The 13922-nt window shown below is 42.7% G+C and overlaps 1 protein-coding gene across 17 annotated transcripts in view; it reads right to left on the reverse strand.

Annotated features, from left to right (window-relative positions):
* AFDN (afadin, adherens junction formation factor) overlaps positions 1-5874 on the reverse strand; it is a 92782-nt gene extending 86908 nt beyond the window's left edge. For 6 of the 17 annotated variants that reach the window (XM_079971309.1, XM_079971306.1, XM_079971317.1 and 3 more), the window contains exon 1: positions 5456-5873. In XM_079971309.1, the coding sequence (XP_079827435.1) occupies positions 5456-5578 (123 nt within the window). In that variant the 5' untranslated portion in view covers positions 5579-5873. Of the gene's footprint in view, positions 1-5455 lie in introns of all 17 variants that reach the window. The other 11 variants (XM_079971318.1, XM_079971314.1, XM_079971315.1 and 8 more) reach the window with 3 other exon arrangements.
* Positions 5875-13922: the final 8048 nt, after the last annotated feature.

Consider the following 13922-nt stretch of genomic DNA (forward strand, 5'->3'; position numbering starts at 1 on the left):
ATATCATTACCCATGTAGTAGTGTTTCTGAGACAATCCCAAGTGACATCAATTACATGCTATGCCACACAGCAAAAGCCAAGTCATAGGAGCATTTCCACTACTCAAGCCTTATTCTAATAAGGAGGTCTTGCTCTTGATAAAAGAGTGGCGAGCTTGAACTTTTCAAGATGTGCAAAAAGAGTAATGAGTTCAATTATGGTGGAGTATGCTTACCAGCTGACACCATTCCTTCAAAAGGGGTGATTTAATTAATGGCTAACTTATAAATGTAACTTGCATTAGATAAGACTTGGGGTTCTGCAACTAATTAGGGCAATTGTAACCTCCTTATTATGGCTGTTACAGGCTTAAATCAGCCCTGGCTTGAACCATAGGGGCTTTCCTCAATGGCTTCACTGCTCAGAGCAAAGTGAAATCACACACATAGCTCTGGGAATGTGAAAAAGTTTCCAGTAAACAAAGGTCCCCAACAAGTCCTGAAAATACTTACGTGCAAGTTTTATGCTCATACAAAAAGTAGCCCCACTGCTATTAATCTTTATGTGAATACATTGCATGGCCCACATGACCAAACACACTTAGAAGAATCTTTCAAATAATTAGAAGCCAGACCTAAACAAAGCAGAGAGAAAAGTATACTTACAAGAACAAACTTAGAGGGTGTGATTTAGTTTGTTGCAAGTTTTATTTTTTTGAAGGATTCAAATAGTTGTTTTAACAGCTTTTATCAATAATTTTATTGTTTTGTTCTTTTTGTGAACCACCTTGTGGAATTTTTTTTACAATCAAGTGGTACATAAATGTTGTCAAATGAATAGCATTTATGAAATAAAGTTGTTTCTCCTTAGGCGACCATATACTTGTGATTTCCCCTCTCCCAAAAAACTTTCAATTTATATGCTTGAACTATTTGATCAAGCATACCCACATCAAAAATGTAATGTAACACAATGGTGAAAATTCTATAGACCCCATTCTCACAATCAGATAGCACTACCAGCATTCTCTTCTTGACTGGCCATGCACATTTTTCCAGAAGAATAAATGAGAGTAAGGGAAAGGCAGGCTATTAAGATAGGCTATGGCATATAAAGGAAGTATTCATATCATAAGAACACAAGAGTCTTGCTGGATAAGACCAAAGGCCCATATTGTCTAGTATCCTGTTCTCATAGTGGCCAACAACATGCCCATAAGAATCACACAAGCAAGACCTGAGCACAACAGCATTCTCCCAGAAGACATCTTTATTCAATTATATACTATTTGCTTATATCAGGCTTCTAGATGGGTCTAGAAGCACATCACTACATGTCCAGATCTGATTCACGTTATGACATTATCACACTCCCAAACTATTCCTGATTGGCTGGGATCACTCAGGAGTAGAAAAAAGACTGGCCAAAGAAAAAAGGTACAGTGGTACCTTGGGTTAAGTACTTAATTCATTCCAGAGGTCCGTTCTTAACCTGAAACTGTTCTTAACCTGAAGCACCTCTTTAGCTAATGGGGCCTCCTGCTGCTGCCGCGCTGCCAGAGCACGATTTCTGTTCTCATCCTGAAGCAAAGTTCTTAACCTGAGGTACTATTTCTGGGTTAGCGGAGTCTGTAACCTGAAGCGTATGTAACCTGAAGCATGTGTAACCCTAAAGTAGAAGCAGGGCAGGGCAGGTTGCAAACTGTAGCAACATATGACACTCATTGGGGTTCATGGAATTCTACTTATTTTGCCTCTCATGTTTTCTGAGGGCAAGACCCCTGCTTATTCTGAATTTGAATTGTCATTTTTCTGCTCCTGACTTACACAGATCAACACACTTCATTTTCCAGTCAAGAAATAACTCTTACAAGAAAGTCCATGAAAAGATGGCATAAAAAGCAATGCAAAATTTGGGCCCTTATGAACTATATATTACAGAAGTGATTCCCATAAAAGGAATCTGGCTACATTATCTAGTCATTATTGTGAGTCAAATGTACTTCCTAGTAGCATCAAACCATACATCAGCTGTGAACTTACTAAGAGGCATTAGGGAAACCACTTTCAGTCTCAGCCCATCTGCAATATACAGATAATTATGCTTTTCAGACTGTTGTAAGAATTACTGAGGTTATTATTTGTAAAACACTTTGAAAACTTGAAGAGCACTGCTCCGGATTGCACATCACAGTTAATAATCTACAGTGATGACATCTAAGAATATTCTTTCACTCCTTCTTACTAGTATACAGAGAAAACAGGGCATGATTCCCTGGCTTCATGCCATGTCTATACCTGGGATCATGATTTATTTCATGCCAACAAACTGCAAACAGTACGCCAATAACAAACCTTGGCTACGTATCATTGTTTCTTGTGAGTGAATTCCTGTTTCGGACATAACACAAATCCAGGGATTATGGTTTGCTTCCTCCAGCACTGGGGGGGGGGGGTTAGGGGGAGAGGGAAGAATTTAAATTGACCTCTTAGTTGAAATCAAAGTAAACAATTCACCATTCACCTTAGTGTGGCATGCAGTATGAATCACTAAATTGTTACTACTTCAGTTTATAACTTAGTTGTTTCTGTAAAATAATTCAGCACTGAACATAATTGTGGAGTCTTCTCTTAAACACCTTTCCGACACCTATCTGGGATATTTCAGCTAAACTATGCTTTCACAACATGCCCATTTTCACAACTTATGCCCAATTAACTGGATACATGATGTTTGCCCGTAGCAGACCAGCAATTATACCACCCATGACATATAAAAGTGTAATAGAGCATAAATAAAATAGAGCTGTGGGGAAGGAGGTAGAGGGGGTACGCAATGAGCAGTCCAGTTGCCACAGTGGTGGAGACACTCCTGCACCACAGTCAGACAGGAGGACATGGTGGAACCACTGTGAAGGAAGTGCAAGGCTTGTGTGTAAATGACAGTTTGGAGGAAATGAAAAGAAAGTCACAACATGGCTCAGGTGGAAGCCTTACTGGACACACTCATCCAAGAAACATTTCTGTATTGCCAAACCAAAGCTTTTTTTAAATAGTTCAAACATGCACAAAGGCAGTCAGGTTCACCAGAAGTCAGCTCATGGCACACCCAACAACCACAACAAAGTTCTGCCTGCACCTGAAATTGTGTGTGTGTGTGTGTGTGTGTGTTCATTCAAACATGGAAGGTTGATAAAAAAGGCATTATATTGCATTAAAGATGAAGCTTAAAACAAGCTCCATAATAATAAATAATGAAATTAGACTAAAGAGCCATCAGAGGAACATGTAGGTCTCAATACTCCAGTCAGAAGCACAGATATTTTAGCATTATGTGTAGTAAGATAAGAATCAAAATAAGTCTACAAATGACTGAGCCCTGGCCCATTTGACAGGTCATTTTTCTAGTTCTACCAGTCCTATTATCTAAAACAGATTTGAACAGGAATATCACAATAGATTTGAATAGCTAATCTAAGACAACTGGATCTTCAAGCTCCTATGTTGGCAGCTATCAACAACGTGACTGCACAACTCTAACCTGTCATAAAATGAGGAGAGCCAAATGATCAGATATAAAAAGAACTCTAATAACAAGCCACTTCTAACTATATTAGTGCTAACACTTTTTGAAATGGAGATGGATCACATACATTTTTGTTTCAGCAGAAGACCATGGAAGGCTTATTATTACATAAAATGTAAATTTAAACACTGCACAAATGTGTAAGAGAACATAAGGGTATTTCCTTTAAAGCTAAAATGAGTTCAGGATCTTTGAAAATAAATCTGAAATAACTCTCTCTAGATGTTAACTATTTAACACTAAAGAAAATAAATCAATTATTCATCACTGGGCTTTTGTTAACAACTAAAGACTAACCGGAGCCAAAATCAAGTGTAAATTTCCTTCTTTTCCTTGGGAACAGGCACATGATCAGCCTCCACCCAATAAGCAGAGAGCACAGTCTTGTTTTGCCAGCAGAGAACAATCTACCTATCAAAACTTCCCCCACACCACCTTTCATACTTAACTCAAGCATACAGACTGACCAGCCAAAAAGAATGTTGACAACAACCTGATGGGGTGTGGCTTAAACTTTTTAAATTTTAAAAAAGTATCCAATCTTTTTCATTAAAAAAAAGTTTTAGTAGGAAATCTAAGTTTTTCCTGTAGAACTTGTTCCCATAATTGTGAAACTTGCTCATAATACTAGTTTTATGAACATTTTCAAAACCATTCTGCTAATATCATAGGAAAGGAAAGCTCCCCTCCCCTTTTAAAGCTCAGAAGCTCATTTTAAGAAAATTATTTGCGGACAGATGCAACACTTTTTTACAGGTTAGTTTCCAAAACGCGTTCGGATAAAGTAGACGATTTTTGCACTCCTTTATTTCGGTTAGATGATAATAATTACATCTCTTTTCCAGGTCTTGATCTCTACACCACACCATCCCTTTAAATTAAGAGTAATTCCCTGATAACCCTCCCTCCCCTTTCACCCCGGATTCCTATATAACAAGCCTATTCTTATTCGATACACGCCAATGTTTTCCCCGCCAAACACACACACAGAGAGAAACAAACAAACGCTCCCCTGCGACATTTCCTCCTAAGCCACGATGTTTCAGGGCACAGCAAAAGGGGCAGCCTGTTTCCATAAATGCTACTAGTCCGCGAGACCACTTCGAATCAAAGCAGTACTTTAGTTTGGGGGGGGGGGCGGGAATCGACGATCAGCGGTGATAGTGAGGATGACGGGGAGGGTTCAGCAAACACTAGCAATCGCTAGAAAAAAAGGCTGAGCCAAGCCCTGGAGGGGGCGGGGTGGGCGAGCCCCGTACCTTGCCGGGCTGGGGGCGCGATCGTAGGAGCTGCAAGGCATGGGGGGGGGGAGCTCATATCAAAGAGAAACACGAGAGCAGCGCCTCTTCCTCGCAGGGTGTAAATAGTCAGATTGGGGCGGGGGGGAGGGATACTGTCTTTACAAAAGAAGGGAGACACGGCGGGTGCAGGTACGGGAGGCTTATCTCGTCGCCCAGAGCAAATGAGGGCCCGTGTAGGTCGGTCGACCGGCCGGCCTGCTCCGCATCCAAAGGGGATTTTAGGGGGCGCTGGACATAATCTCCCTCCATGTGATCGTGCCAGTGAAGTGGGCTCGAGGAAGGTCGGAAGGCAATACTGTAATGAAGGATCTCTTTCCCCGGAGGGGGGGGCGAGCGGGGGGCTGCCGGGTCCCTCACCTCGGGAAGGGGCGGAGCCTCCCCTCCGCGAGGATGGAGGCGTCTGTAGGAAGCGCCGCCACCGCCGGCCTCACCTCCGTAAGGAAAGGAAGGGAAGGGGGGGCAGTAGCTGGCCGGGAGATATGTCCGTGTGGGGCTGCGTGTGTAGACGTTGATCCCCTCCCCCTCCGCCCGCTTTCGGCTCCGGGGAGGGAGAAAGGGGAGAAAGCCGGCCGGGCGGGCGGGCGCTCACCTCGGTGGGGGGGCTGATCTCGAACAGGTCCAGCCGGTTCGCGTTCCAGTGGTTGATGATGTCGGCCAGCTTGCGCCGCTCTTCTTCCCGGCTGCTGCCGCCGCCGCCGCCGCCGCCCGACATCCTCCTCCTCAGCAGCCCTCCGGGGCTCCCGGAGCCAGGAGCTACACGGCGGGAGGGCCGCGCGGAGTTCCCGGCGGATTTGTAAGGGGGCGGAGGGGTCCGAAGGAGGGAGGAATCCGGTCGCTGGTGCCGCCCCTCCTCGCTCTCACCAGCCCAGACTTTGCCCTCTTCTCGCTTGCTGAGGGAAGCGCGGAGCGGCTCCTGGCTCGGTGGCAGCGCTTCCTGTTCGGTAGCGTCTCTCAGTCCTCCACCTCGCGGAAAACCGTCGCCGCCGCCGCCTCCTTCCCCGCCCCGGTTGTCTCCTTTCCTCCCTCCCCGCCTTTCCTCTCTCTCTCTCACACACACACACACACAGAGGGAGGGAGGGAGGGAGAGACACCGTTCCGTGCGCGCGGCCGCTCAGCCGTTCTTTCGCGAGCGCGTCACAAACGCCGCTCTCCTCCTCCTCCTCCCCCCACCCATCCTTCCTTGCGCGCGTGCGCGTGCGTGCCTCCTCTGTGCTTCTAATGCTCGGGTGTCAGGTCAACAGCCCGGCGAGCGCGCGCGCGGAAAGAGGGCCGAGCGCACGGTGCTCGCGCCTCCTCCTCCTCCCGCTTCTCTCTCCCCCCATGTGTGAGAGGGAAATTAGCAGTTGAGGGCGTTTTGGTTTGAACTAAGCGAGGACGGGTAGAGAGCCGCGCGGTAGCCTGCCGTGGCGGCAAGAACAATGAAGGGTGGCGGCTGAAGGGGGCTGGGTTTGTGCGTGGCGGCGGCGGGCTGCGGAGGCAGGCGCTGGGGAGGATGGCAATCGCGTGAAGGGATTAATTGTTGTTTAGCCATGGTGCTCTCTGGGGACTCAGAAGGGAGGATTGCAGCCTTCCTAAGCGTGTGCGTGTATATAATTATATCCCCCCCCCAAAAAAAATGTAAATAAAAGCAGGGTGGAACTTGCTGAAATAAACCCTCTTCTTCTCTGCCTGCGAGAGTTTTGGCAAGTCCCGGTCACCCACCTGCAATGCTTCATGTTTAAAATGGGAATAATAGGGAAATCTATACACAGCGAATTGCTATGCAAGTTTTTGCTGGGAAGTAAGCCCTACTATAATAGGCACGGGAGGTTTCTCCTCAGAAATTATGTTTAGGACAGCAGTTTGAAAGTAGGGTTACCCACAATATGTAACTAGGTAAGGTTTGAGAAGGTAGTGTTGAAATAGGTCATCTTTGCAGTAATCCTATGCATGCTTATCTGGGAGTTGGTCCCATGGAAATCAGTGTGGCTGCTTTCTCTTAATTCTCTGGGCATAGTATTGCCTTGTTCAAGATCACTTATTAGGAGTAAGGCCCATTGATCACAGGTGGATTGTGCTGCACAGTTGCCTCCAGCAGCTCTTGCACTAGGACTGGAAGTGCCACAGGGAAATACCAAGGAATGATAGTACTTCTAAGCACAGGGACCTGGCACAAAGTAGGCCCTGCCAAAGTTGTTGCTTCCTTGCAGAATCCGCCAACAGCACTTAGGATGAAAAACTGCACAGTAAGATTCTCTGTTGAGTGACACAAGCAGGAGGGTTGGCATCAGGATATTGTAAAATGCAGTTCCCTGTTCACATTATGTGCTTGTGAGAATGAATAAGCCTGGCTTCTGTCTAAAACTGAAGATTTTGCCATTTCCCCAGAGGACAGCTAAAAATGTATTAAGCTGATTGAAATAAATTAGTTTATCCAGATGCATGGACTACTATTAGGCTTACACTAGTCTGGTGGTGAGAGGCTAGGAGAGATAGCAGGTGTCTTGGAGCAGGGAACTGAGTGGAGGTGTACATGGGCATATGCATGCAAACAAGATAAGCATGTAGAGACTTTACAGAGCAGCTGAGAGACTGTGATTGGTATGGAGAAAAAGCAAGAGGCCATGCCCATCAGACCGGTTTGGGGAATGAGTCATCTCTTGGAGCAAGGGAAGTAGATAAAAGTAGGGGGGAGAATAGATCTCTGCTCATTGTACAATATTCATCTGTCCTTAGGCAATGTTTTCATACACATTCTCTCCATTCTCATTTGTTTCATAATAAAGCTCTCCAGTTTTGGAACTTGCTTTCCCAGATACCAGAAAAATGCTAAGCTTGCCAATTTTCTGGGAGTACCATAAGCCTTCAGTGTTCAGGGCAAGCATTTTGTGGCTGGGTATTAGAGGATTTTTTGAGGATAACTTTTAGTCTACTGTATGTATATTTAAGTGTTTGGATAACATGTCTCTAAGTGTTGAGCTGTGCTGAGCCCTAGGAAATGCAGTAAAGCATAATAAAAGTGGTGGGAGGGAATTAGTAAATTAAATAAATTGATTGTCAACTCAGATAAGAGGTATCCCTCAGTTGGTGGGTCTTTCCCTAAGAGTATTCCCACGGGATTGTAGTTCTAGTCACTTAAGTTCCTCCATTAATCAAGGACTCCATAATAGAGCATGTGCATAACCTCTTGGGTTCAATCCATACTATCTCCCATTTATGTCTCAAGTACATTGGCATTTTTAAAGCTATTGCTTTATTTGACCCCAGTGTCAAGATTAGCAAAGAACTGCTGTGGGTATAGGAGGGTTTTCTATCCCTAAAAAAACCCTGGTCAGGATCTAGTGAGCTCTGTTTGTTCCCCAACATTGTCTTCCATGCAGCCAGACTTACCCAATTTCCTCTAGTGACTGGTGCTCCTCTTAATGCAGGGGTCAGGGCATAGGAGTATATATGGTTTTTTATGCCACTTGGTTTTTCTTTGTTCATCTTTCTTGCAGTGCCAACCCTTTTAGTTGCACACTCTTTGCAGGTATATGAAGTAGTTATTCCAGGAAACTCTTTGAAAAGCCTTGTTTTTAAAAATGGAGAAAATAATACTGACTCTTCAGGAACACTATTTTTAGTCTGTTTCTTGTAGCTTTATTATACAATCACTGAACTGTAAAAATACATAAATTTTACTTCCTTTTCTTGGTCATTATCCTCTTGTATTCTTTTAAATCTGTGTTTCTGTTACAGGGATATCTTTGCACAAAGAAAATTCAGGCCTTTCCCCCAGATAACCCATTCGTTATTTTTGGGGGGTAGGAAAATCCAAAAGTTAATAATTCAGTACATGTTTTGATTGGATTTCTGTTTTTTTACTTGAGTGCTTTAGTTGTATTTAAATATGGGTTTCAAAAATGTGTATCATCAGCCAATGTAAAAGGCGTAATAGAATTATTTTAATAAACTTTATAATTCAGTTGTTGGGGGCCTCCCGTTCCATGAGAGTTTTGCACAAAAGCTTTGGATATGTTCATGTGCCTCTGAAGAGGCCACAAGACGGTATTTAGCTAGCATTCTCATATGCATGTCAAGAATCAGAAACCACAAATGTATCAAGCTCATGTAATACCTTTGGGAAATTGCTGTCAAGCATAACCATGCATGAGTGCTAGTTAGTGCAAGAAGGGGTTAAGATAATAGAGCTGGATTTCTAGACTTGGCCCCCTTCTCTGATGAAGGAGGAAGTGAAGTATTCTCTTCCTGTTCCATCTCTCTCCATGCCATGTAACTGATTAAGGAAGACTTGTCTAAGCAAACTTTAGAGCATATGTTTGAAGCTAACTTTCTGTATTTTCTAGCCAAGGGTATTTTGCCTGTGTTCTCCTTGCTGCTGCTTGGATGAATGCATGAATCTGACCTTTTGAATATTTTGTAAGTAAAGCATTTTAAATTTACTTAAAAGTGTGTGGTCTGTTCATTGCAAGGGATAGAAAGAGGGGAATACTTTGCAATCGAACTAAACAGGATAAAAAGATTTAACAGTCTGCATTTCCATACTACACTGCTGCTTGACTTATGTGAATTTAAACTCTGTTACCAAGGGTTCTCTCCTGCTGGAGAGTCTGTTTAGCCCCACGTTTTGAATCCAGGTGCCCAGCAGATTCATTTGTTATTTACCCCATACACATGGGCCACGGGGCTTTATATTTTCCTCCTACAGTACCTACCCTGTCATTTGTACAAGTTACCGGTACTTGTTCCAACTGTGAGCTATCTGAACAGTTGGGTGGACCTTATCTTTGTACTTTTTTGGTTACATGTTTTTCTCATTTACTTTTGTAAAATAAGGTGGGGAAAGGGTACTCAGATCGCAGCTTTGCAAATGTGGTAACAGCAAAAAAGAAACAAAGCCCTTAGCATTCTTAAAGCTGTGCACAAAAGCCTATTATAGTCACTGTTCCATGTGCATTCATCTGTGGTTAGAAAGTCCAGAGCTTACACTTACTTGCTGACGTCCTATAATAGATAACTGTAATCTGATCCAAAGCTTCTCCCGAACTATTATGCAAGAAAGTTGCATGTTTGTAGGATACTTCTAACCTAAGGGTAGGAAAATCTGTGACCCTGCAGATGTTGCTGAACTTCATCCCCAGCCACTGGCCAGGGATAACAAGAGTTGTTGTCCAGCAACATCTGAAGAGCCACAGATTCCCACCACTACTCTAAGGCTTATGTAGATTTTATTGCACTATTATAATCTGTAAAATTATACCTTGTTTTATTTTTGAGGAATTTCATTTCTAAAAGATGCAGAAATTACCATAAAATCCATAACGGCTGGAAGGGATAGTTCAAATAATCAGAAGTATCTGAAAGCCAATATCAAGGAAAGGATGAGTTGAGGGTCTGTCCTTTTAGTTATTTGCTATTTATATATGTATTTAGCCAACTGCCACAGTGCTCTAAAATGATCCACTTAAGCTTAGCTGAGGTAGGCTCATATCTAAAATTTATTGAATTCCTTTGCCAACACTCTACAGTACTGGAACTTATTTTTTAGTACATGATGTGGTGACAGAATATCTTGTGCCAAATATAAAGGTCAGACCCTAGTCCTCATTGTTGTAGAGATAAACTTGAAAAAATTATCGTCTACTTATCCAGAAACTTAACAGCTTCAGTAGACACGTGACTGGGTTTTATGGGGTCTGCAGCATTGTCAGTAATTTTGCTCCTCAACTATTTTTTCATACCCTACTCTCACCTGAAGGATGTGTCAGCTACTTCCAATCATTTCCATAATTCTGTAATATAGCTTCAGCTTTCCACTGGCTCTCATTGGTCGTCACAACTAATTTCCCTCTGCTATTCAGTGCCTGCATAATTTCTCAGTAATCTTACAACCAGAATAAATGTTGCACATTTGTAATGTTAACATGTACAATGAAATGACTTCAGAACTCGGATCAGGATCAGATTTCTGGGTCACTGAATTTAAAGGCCAGAAAGTACCTTTCAAAGATAGATACTCACTCAACAGGTTTTCTGGAATTAGATTCAGCAGTACACCTGAAATAACTTACAAACTTTCTGACTGTTTTGCTTTGTGCCAATGTCCTGTGATTTCCCTTGCAGTTGGGCACGGTACCTGGGTAAGATGGAGGGGGGCTTTGCTTATAGTCCTCATTGCACCTAAAAAGCAAATTTTGCCATGTTGGTTCACGAAAAGAATAAAACTCCAAAATCCACATAATCTTTATTAGAACCAACCAAAATTGTCACTAAAGTGTGACAAGCTTTTGAGTACTCCATAACTCGTCAGACTAAATTTTACATAAAACAGTATTACATAAATATAGTATTGATGAGGTCAACTTGTAGACACAGCTCCAAGAATGAGATTGCAGGCTGAGTAAATCCCTCCCAGGTTACACACTATGATTCTGGGATGAAGAAGCAACAACTTCCCTGTTTTTCCCATAGCATTTGTATCTAGAGATAACATTTCTCTCAATTATACCAGTTTTCTGTTGTACCCACTATACACTTTTTTATCTTGCTTCAGATGTTGCAATACTAGCATATATACATCTATTTTTTTTTAATAAAATTTTTTATTAAATTTTCACATTTTATCAAGACAAACATACACACACATAGACAAAGACAACACGTATAAAGTTTCATAACCTTACTTTCCTAACCCCAGTTCTTGACCTCCCCCCACCCCCCCTCATACATCCTAGTTCAATTAAATTAACTCAGCAAATTCATATCTCTCATCCTTTGCATATTATTATTATATATATGTTTTTTTTTAAAAAAAAAAACCATTTACTTGGCCAGATTTTACTTATCCAATTTTCTTATAAATATTAAAGCCTTTTCTAAGGTCGACTCGAGTTCCTTCCACGAATTTCCCTTTAATCTTAAAAATAGGTCATAATAGCCAAACACAAAAGTCATAAAGATTTAAAAACAAGTTCTCCTCCCCCCCCCCCCCCAGCCCCGGTTTCTGTCCCTTCCAAATATCTCCACATCCTCAACAACAGTTTTTAGCCTGGATTCCTCACATCTGAGGCCTTTAAGTCCTTGTCAGTCCCTCTTTGCCGATCTTGTTGGTAGTCCTCATTGGTCCTCAGGTTTCGAGGAAGTTCCAGCTCGGTCTCATCAGAATTTCTTCCATCCAAAGTACTTGACATCAGCTGCTGCAGAAAATCAACCAATCCATACTCAAATAGGAAGCCCCAATCATATTTCTTATTTCTTTTAAATTCAAATATTCCAGATGATCCAGGGGCTTCCTCCCTCCTCTTTCGCATCTTTCGCAGATTTGTAGTCCAAGGGTCTTCTTCTTCTTTGCATTCTAACAATGTAGGCTTGTGGTTGGTAGTCTCCATCTGTACTGGCCCTTGCTCACACTCCCCCTGTTCCAAAGCTATCTCTTCTGATTCAGCTGCAGATTTTTCCCCAGTCAAGTCCATTGTGCCTACAGCAGAGTCATTTATTTTAGAGTTCAAGGTTATGAGTTGTTTACTCATGACCGTGGTCTGCTCCTGCAGTTTTCCCACAAGAAAAAACATTCTTTCTAACTCTGCCTGTAATTTTCCATCTGCCGCCATTGTAGTATTTCAATGTTTCCCCTAGGGGGATTCTAGTTACTTAATAGTCTTTTCCAATAGTCCTTTACTTTGTTATTTCCCTACTTTGTTTCCAACCACTTTAGTTCAAATGTAACAAATTAAGTCCAAAAAGTATTAAGTAGTAAAGTTTTTAACTTTCGCTGCCCGTTTGACAGCTCCTTTGACAGCTGTCAAACTCCTCGTTCCTTTTTCTCCAGCTCACATAAAGGACACCCCCGGGTCTGGGGAGGTTCAAACAAAAACTTCTAAAAATCCACTCTTACTCTCCAGCGCAAATCTTCTTCTGTCAAATTCATACAGATATTATCTTTTACAAAACACCAAAGAAAGAACTCTCCACCTTAGTTCTCCGATCTTTGCTTTAAATTTTCTTTAGGCAGGGGGGTGCGGAGTTCCCTTTAGCACATCCCCCGATCGTGCCGAATTCAAGGATAAAGTTTTTAGAGTCCAAATTCCAATCTACTCACGGATTAGTTAAAGTCCAAATTTCAGGGAAGAAAGTCAGCGGTCTCCGGCCATGGCTCGCGGCTTCGCTCCACTGCAGTAGCGGTCTACTCACAGCACCACGCCACTCCCTGTACCCTCTCCGCAGCCTTTAAAAAGGCTCTTCGTGGGTCGGGGGGGCGCTTCAGGTGCCCGCCGAGTCACCAGGTCCGCAGGCTTCCGCGCCTGCGGTTTCTAAGGGTCCCCGCGTCGCCGTCGCAGTAAGACCCGTCTGCAATGGAGCCGATTCCCTCCGGAGCTCGGAGGGAATCCGCCATTAATCGGATCGCGCTAACCCGGAAGTCTAGCATATATACATCTATGCACAGTATTTCCCTCCATATGTCTCTTTCACTTTTTACCCTCGGTGCTCAGTCCACTTTGAATTGTTATGGTGTGCTCCTGTACTTTTGGTGCCAATGTCTTTCCCTTTCTCATTTGGTCAATCATAAAAAAAATCCTCATACCTGGGGGATAGTTTGTTCCCAACCAGATACTCCTCAGCTTCTGTCAACTTTCCCCGTTCCATACCCTCAATCAGTTTAAAAGAGAAGTTAGATCTTTCAGGAAAAAGAGAAAAATACATTTAATTCTGCTGTTGCTCTTTGTACTGTGGTAAAACACCTGTTGAAGTAAAAGACTTTTCCTGAATAAGAATGACATGTTTGGACAGTGTAAACACAAACTAGGAAATAAAAACTTGCCCTCGCAAAATTAACCCATCCTCATTTGTTGTGTAGATTACATGCATCAAAGTATTGTTTAAGCCAGCTAATTAGATTTAACATGTGTTTTTCCAATATGGGGGGGGGGTGAACTTTATTACACCAATGAGAATTATTTGACTAATATATTTGATGGCCTTCAGCTTCCTAATTCTACACGTGCAATTCATATCAATTGCATTGAGACCCTATATATGTGTTTAGAGCCATATAAATCCTATGCAAAGTTAGATGCCTA

This window comes from Podarcis cretensis, assembly GCF_951804945.1.
Source record: "Podarcis cretensis genome assembly, chromosome: 3".
NCBI classification, from domain to species: Eukaryota; Metazoa; Chordata; class Lepidosauria; order Squamata; family Lacertidae; genus Podarcis; species Podarcis cretensis.